This window comes from Frankliniella occidentalis, unplaced genomic scaffold (genome assembly GCF_000697945.3).
Source record: "Frankliniella occidentalis isolate FOCC.00 unplaced genomic scaffold, Focc_3.1 Scaffold177, whole genome shotgun sequence".
Lineage (NCBI taxonomy): Eukaryota > Metazoa > Arthropoda > Insecta > Thysanoptera > Thripidae > Frankliniella > Frankliniella occidentalis.
In genome coordinates this window covers 51,367-58,709 of record NW_026267303.1, presented here as the reverse complement: position 1 = coordinate 58,709, position 7,343 = coordinate 51,367, and the positions used below count along the sequence as shown (strand labels likewise).

At 44.4% G+C, this 7,343-nt stretch overlaps 2 protein-coding genes across 2 annotated transcripts; one reads left to right on the top strand and one right to left on the bottom strand.

The window, feature by feature from the left end:
• Positions 1-132: 132 nt before the first annotated feature.
• LOC113210156 (mesoderm induction early response protein 1) lies at positions 133-3,755 on the bottom strand. The gene is made up of 3 exons (XM_026428007.2): positions 3,549-3,755; positions 2,827-3,202; positions 133-2,736 (listed from the first exon to the last, which is right to left on the bottom strand). The coding sequence occupies exons 2-3, from the start codon at positions 3,188-3,190 to the stop codon at positions 2,090-2,092; spliced, it is 1,011 nt and encodes a 336-aa protein (XP_026283792.1). The 5' UTR covers positions 3,191-3,202; positions 3,549-3,755; the 3' UTR covers positions 133-2,089.
• Positions 3,756-4,518: 763 nt separating this feature from the next.
• LOC113210154 (uncharacterized) lies at positions 4,519-6,963 on the top strand. The gene is made up of 7 exons (XM_026428005.2): positions 4,519-4,661; positions 4,749-4,775; positions 5,065-5,282; positions 5,645-5,759; positions 6,079-6,237; positions 6,330-6,514; positions 6,799-6,963. The coding sequence occupies exons 1-7, from the start codon at positions 4,595-4,597 to the stop codon at positions 6,913-6,915; spliced, it is 888 nt and encodes a 295-aa protein (XP_026283790.1). The 5' UTR covers positions 4,519-4,594; the 3' UTR covers positions 6,916-6,963.
• Positions 6,964-7,343: the final 380 nt, after the last annotated feature.

Here is a 7,343-nt window from a genome sequence, read left to right as displayed (position 1 = left end):
TTATAAAATAATAGGGGGGGACCTTCTAGTGAGGGGACCTACCAGAATTTACCCCAGAATCCAACATGACTGGAATTCTCATTCAAAATCAATATGCAACAATGATACTTCCTAGTTTTCTAATTAAAGAGGTACCGGTAACAAAAATTCATCCATGAAATTCATCAATGTTGATACAGTACCAAAGTTTGGGGTTCCCATCTTACACCAATGTATTAAAAAAAAATTCTGGTTGATTAAAAAAAATAAAACTACTATGTGATTCTGATAAGGTGTACAGGTGTACATATCCAAACCACAGTACGCTCCACCAATGTCAATGTAATACCAATCCTCATAGAAAGAAAAATATGACAGGTACTATGGAGCATCAGATGCATTCACTTCAAACATTTTTTGTATCCCAAAATAAGGGAGTAGATATCATAATATTTGAGGAAGAAACAAGATACATACAAAATAAGCCATGGATATACCATGATGTCGATGATGGTGATGGCTATCTTATTTTAACAATTAATTGAATACTTCAGTACAAGTTATTACAGCAAATCAGGTACAACACACACCAGCAAAAGCTTTCCAAACCACTGGTTTCTAATGTAATAGGGTATATTAGCACAAAGTTGATCTCGATTTGTTGCTACGCATAGGTACATTTCTTTTACAAGAAAAACGATAAGTTTAGATAGGGTTAAAGTACATTCAAACTAATCAATTAGTCTAAGAAGAGCAAGGAAAGGCATGTGAGATTGCTACTTAATGGAAAAATATATAACCATATCTGGATGAGAGATAGCCATTCAAGCAAGTGCTAAATAAATGGGCCACCAAACAAAACAGAGAAAGGGTAGACCAAATTTCTTAGTATACCATAAAATGCAGCTTACATAATCTCCCAAGCTGTGTCCAGACAAGAGGGCTGCTTGGGCTGTTGAGGCCTTGTAAACAGGGTGAGGGCTGTGGTGGAAACCCCCTCAGCAGACTCTAGCAGCCCAAGCCTCTTGTCTGAACACAGTTCCCAACACTAAAATTAATATGTTTGGGTAAAGCCCACTGTACAAAAGTGTTCACATGACGCTATGATGAAAATCAATTCTACAGCGTGGCAAAACTGCGTTTTTCCTCAAAAGTAAGTCATGATGGTGAATGCAAAAACATTTGAAACTTAACATATAATGAGATGAATGAGTAAAATGTAATAAACAAAACAAAATGTTGGGCAACATCTTGACCATACAAAATACTGATCTTCAAACGTACAAAAACGAGTGAGAGAAAAATGACACTATTACAACAAAGCAGTACATTCAAGACCCCCTTAATATGCAACTAAAATTACAGCATAACCAATACTTAGTACGTAAACAAAAGACATTGAAAAATCAAAAACAAGAAGAACTCTATCCAATAGGTTTTATCACCATGTATCTACTTTTGCTTATTAGGACTAAAAATTTGGATTTTAAACACAAATTGCAATGTTCCTTCAGCAAAATTAAAATACAGTATTCTGCAAAATTCCAGAATAGAACCTCAATATAACCAGAGTTATGATTTAACTGATAAATATGTTGTAATTGGCAACCAGGTAAGACAATGTGAAAAGAGATGAAAACAACATCAAGCATGATATTTTTAAGAGATTTCACATATTCTCAGCAAAATTTTAGAATCCAGAAAAGCCTACGATTGTCCAATTGAGCAACATGATAGTTCCTGCACCACTAGTTTCAGCAAAAACAAGGTACCCTACAATATAAGAAAATAAATGTTAGTAGTACAGTAAAATCAGGAGAGTACAGAATACCAGGGTATAACATACTGAGACCTTCATCCTGGGCGGTTCTAACTGTCCAGGTTTTACTGCAAAACATTCCAATGCTGTGCTTTTGAAATGCATGTTTACAAAACAAAAATCAAGGAATGATTTGGGTTGTAAATATTTTACGCATATATTATTGGTGCCATTGCCCACCTGACTGTGCACTTTGCAGATCAAGTGCACTAAAGACCATCTCTGTGGTTCTGGAATATTCTTTAAGACAGTAACAGGTACTGTTTAGTTCCTCTATAGGCTAATATCATGCTACAATTCCATTTCCAGCACTGACCAAAGTGCTAGGGGAAGCCCCGTATGTTTTTTTTTCTCATTGCGTACCTCATTGGCAAAAACATCATGACGCTCTGTTTTCTTCCACAGGTAGTAAAATTGGACTAACTCACCAACAGAACGAGTGCGAACTTTATTTTGTTGAATCAAGTGAAAGTCTTTTCCGTAAGTGCGTAATCCATTTTCAAAATTACGGCACTCTTCTTCTGACCAAAGGCTCATTGTATCTGTGGCAGCAACTACATTCATTTGACGTCTTCTTAGAGCCTCCTCCACATTGAAACCACATTGAAGTAGTAGAAATAGTGCCTGTTCATCATCTCGAGTAATGTGACTATTAGAACCACCTCCTACACCAGGAACCTTTTTCAGGAAACTGACAACGGCATCCTCAGCTAAAGCTTTAGAATCCCACAAAATTTTATCCTCGTTTTCATAAGGAAGAGCGTCATCATAACGACAGAGCCCTTCAGGTATTACTGCCTGATAGTCATGGCCCACCATAATGGTTTTCCTCCAATCTTCTTCCTCTGGCTGATAGTCATGATCATCCCCATCCTTCTCTTGCAGCCTTGGATATCTGAGAAGTCTGGCAGTCGTCCCAGGTTTTTCAATCTCATCATCTAGAACAGTAAGACAATGTTAAAGAGTCCACAGTTGTCAACACTGGTAGATAGAATGATGATGCAGTAATTAATATCAGAAGAACTCACTTCGTTGAGGAGTATCAGCTGGGATTTCACTGTACAGTTGATTTAGTTCAGAATCTTCAGGTGATTCATCATCCTCTTCTTCCTCTTCATATTCATCTTCCTCGTCCCCCGCAGGGTCAGGTATTTTCCCATCGTCACCATACCCATACATTTTCATCAATTCTTCAATTGGCATTTCACTCTCCCGCTGAAGTTCAGAAACTTCATTTTGAGTATCTCCAGCTTGTTCAAGTGCCTCTTCCTCGTCTAATGTTCTTTCGTCATCAAAGTCATTGACCATCATATCCACAGGCGGGTCGAATTCCTCATCTCTGCTTCTGTCCACCTCCGAAGACGGTCCGTCCTCTGGTACTTGAGAGTCCATTATGTTAAATGTCTGCAATCATAATAAAAAATATAAAAAATTATTTTGTATCAACACTGTTTAAAAGAAACTCATAAAGTAAAGGCTCTGGAATCCCAAATTAGTACCTTCACAAACAATAAAAAAAACAGTATAGAAAAAATTGACAGGAATAAAATGCAAAACTCTGGTGTTTACCACTCGGACAGTTAAAAAAAATCTAACATTGAAACTGGACAGAAAATGAGTCATTTGAATTGTTGAGAAATCAAAATTCGAGCAGCATATCAGAATGAGCACCAAAAACAACAAACCTTTACTTCATAGATAAATCATAATAGAGGCTATGTTAAGTATAGGATTGATGTGAAACACTTACTTGCGCTCAGGTATAAAAGATGAGATCTCCAAAAGGCATCTAAGATCATCGCATGAGAAAATAACGATATCTGAACTTATGGGGACATAAACCAACCATGACAAAAAAAAAAAAATATTTTTAATCAACAAAAAGGGACGCTCAACTCAACGCTAAAAATTCAGATCAAGCAAAACAGGGTGCGTTCTCGGTATTTGGCATTTTGACATCAGATTCGGCTTCAACCAGCATCTGACCAAAATGGCGACCATGTAGAGTTGCATTGCATTGTGGGGTCGACTAAAACTTATAGCGGGAAGCTCAAACCACTCAAACCTCAGCATAGATCCCAAGTTAGTACACTTTTTATTACTATGGTATTGAAAACAAAGGTTAGCGAAAAAAAAGGATTTGAGATATTGAAATGGCGGGTATGCGGAAAAGTTGTCTTTTTAGATGTAGAATACAGTGCAATTTTTTATTTTGAGATCGGACAATATTTTCCGATCGCGCAACGGGTTCAAAGTTACGCATTAGCTCTTATGGGGAAAATCGTCAAAAACCACGAAAAAATGAAAATCAAAAATTTAGGATTTGAATCAGATGCTTTTCGAAAAAAATATTTGGACAGCCCGCAGGTTCTTCACTGCTGTAGGTGGTCCCGCATAGTCCCGCACAGGTGACGGGCTAGAGAGACTCAGAGGGAGTGACGGGCGGGCCACGGACTTCACACAGCTGCTTGGTGGGTTTGCCTACCCAGCGCGTGGCAGGCGCTAGCATTGCGTTGACTCCGCGTGACGTTCATTGTGGGAACATCTTAATTAATTCATTCATTAATTTTTATTTAGTTTTAGAGAGGGTTTGCGACTGCTTGTGCGCTAGGCCTGCTGGAAAATCACGGACCCATTGACTAATTAATGACTATACCTATTTCACCATCACCTGCTTATCTTTACTAAGACTGATTGAGTCAGTGAGCTTATCACCGGACGTAATCAAGTCGGTTGCGAGTATAAGTGACCAGCACAGGAGCGGACGAGCTCGCACACCCACCTGGACCACAGATCATGGCGACTGTTCCGATATTGCTGCTTGCTGTCCTCGGCGCGGCTTTGGCGTGCGGAGCTCACGCAGGTAGGGGCTCAACCGAGCTCAACTCGACGAAAGATGTACCGGAGAGGTCCCTCGAAAAATAATTGACTGTCATTTGCCCTTCTGCAGATGGCTCGCAGAATAATGATCTAGTTGGTAAGTACAGCTAATCCCAGAGAATAAACGCATCCTAAAAACCGCTTTTCTAAAACGCTTATGACGCCTGGAATATCCAGTCAGCGATATGCGATAGGATATCCTCCCGAAGGTGCGAATCTCTCGATCAATGTGGAACTTTTGTGCTCTATGTTGTTGTTGTTGTTGTTGTTGTTGTTGTTGTTGTTGTTGTTGTTGTTGTTGTTGTTGTTGTTGTTGTTGTTGTTGTTGTTGTTGTTGTTGTTGCATATCTGTGTTTTTTTTAACGTGCGGCCCTTGCACCTTGCAGCGACTTACGGCGGCCTGCCGGACCCCATGCACTGGCTGAGCTTCTACTCGCTGCCTCGCACGGTGCAGCTGGCCAAGAAGGACGGATGGTCCGAGGTTGTGAACGCCACGCATGTGGCCACCGTCGACGGATTCGTGTCCACTTGGTGCAGGCAGGGCGACTTCCGCGTGTGCCTGCTGTTCGATACCGCGGGAGTCGTGGCCGGACTCCAGGCGTCCGTAAGTCAACAGTCCACCGTGCGAAATATGTTGAGAGGGAAGTTCCCCCACGATGAACGTTTCCCCGTGGTGACGTGACAATCGCTCCCTTGGCCAGAGCCCCCGCATTTTTACTTGGGTGGCCCGCCGTAGGCCGCCGTCTTCACACGGCTGCTTGGCGGGTTGGCCTACCCTTGCACAACAGGCGCTATATACGCGTAGCTTCGTGAAACGTTCATTACGGGGACACATTACCTGCCAAAGTGACATTGTTTTGATATCGTCGTAAGATATCAGCCACATGTCAGTGGGTCAGTCAAAGGCGCATGCCTTTCACGACTCCGAGCGACCATGACCTCGTGTGTTATTTCTCTCCGGTCTAGGTTTTAGCGAAAGACTTCGACAAGTCGTACCCAATCGCCATGGAGACGCTGTGGAGAAACCAGACTCTGCTGAACGAGGACGTGTACTCGGCAACCGCCCTGTTTGTCGCGCCGGGTGAGTCGCTGCGTATTATGGTCAGGCTCCTTGTTTTGCTGATATCGACCCATTCGAGTGCCCTTTCAAGTTTCAAGTATGTTTGTTATTAGTGTTTGTTTGGACTCTGGCACGGAACGAAAAACGACAATCGTGCATTAGAACGAAGCACTTGTAATTGATTATGCCAAGCGCCATGCAAAATCCCCACCTATAAAAAACAAGGAGGGGAGGGGGGGACTTTTCCTTCTGGTAGAGACAGTATTTAGGGGACTGTCTAAAAAGAACCGAAGACAAGACGAAAACAAAGCATTGATATTTGTTTGTTGTTGCATTGCAGACGTTTTGAGCGAAGGAGGTCGCAAGACCTTTGCCGATGACGACGACACCGTGACTGGCCTGTACCTGCAGAACGGACAGAACTTCTGGGCCATGCCTGCTCACGCCCAGTACGGCCAGAGCGTTGGGTTCGAGATGCAAGGCTGTGTCAAGGGCATGGGTGAGTGGTACATAGAGCAGTATACGGATAAGAGGGACTGAACGTTCATCCTGCATCGCAAAAACAACACGATCGCCGATCTCTGTCTCCAGGCCGCCACTTCTTCTACGGCATGACCTCCTCCATGCCGTGCGACGAGCACCGTCCCTTCTTCCTCCTGTTCGACGACGTGACCGGCCAACTGCACGGCTTTGGCATCACGCTGTTCGGCAAGCCGTCGTCTGGCTCATGGTTTGGCCGCAAATGGTTCGAGAGGCCGAACACGAAGCTCGTCTCGGTAAGATGCGAGGAACACTGTGTGCGATTTCGATTATACCAATACTTTTCAGGAGCTGTGAGCCGTGCTGCCGATTTTTAATGGACTTCAGGGGTAGTTAAAAGAAACTATATTTCTTTATTCATTCATTTAAACTTTTAGACAGGGTACCGATGAAAAAAATGAGTAGGTTGGCCGCAGAGGTTTGTTGATGAGGAGCGCCTGGGCCGAAGTGTGACGAAGAGGCTGCGTCACGCGTCACCTGAAACAGTCAAACCAAACTCATGAGCGATCTTCTCTCACAGGCGATGGCTCCCGACGCCCCGGCCTGCTTCCAGGACTGGTCACGCAAGAAGGGCCTGGCGGCACTGCACGTGTACTTCAAGTCGTCTCCGTGGGCAGTAGAGTGTGCGCGGAACTAAAACAGCGACCATCATGCTCGTCATTAATAAAGTTTGTCAGTTTCCCCACTTTTGCCACTCACTTTCCCTCCTAAACGCACCAAGGTGCCCCCCCCCCCCTCCCTCGGCAGCCGCGCCGCCGCAGCAGCGCACCCAAAGCAAAGCACCTGCCCGATTAGAAGCTTGGGGGGGAGGGTATCGGCGAAGGCGAGGCGGGCGAGCGCCGGGGGCGGTTTAGATCGGCGGGGGCGTGGCGGCGCGTGGCGGTAATGTGTTTCCCATGTAGGGTTCCGAGCGGCCGCAACACGTGTAGGTACAACACAGCAACCCCTCCTGAGGCCGGTCGGCCGGCGGGAGCCCCTGCGCCAGCCCTGCAGGAGCCCCCCTGCGGGAGCCCCCCCGCGGCCCGGAGCCCTGCGCCCCCAACCCCCCAGAGGGGGGTGTTAGGG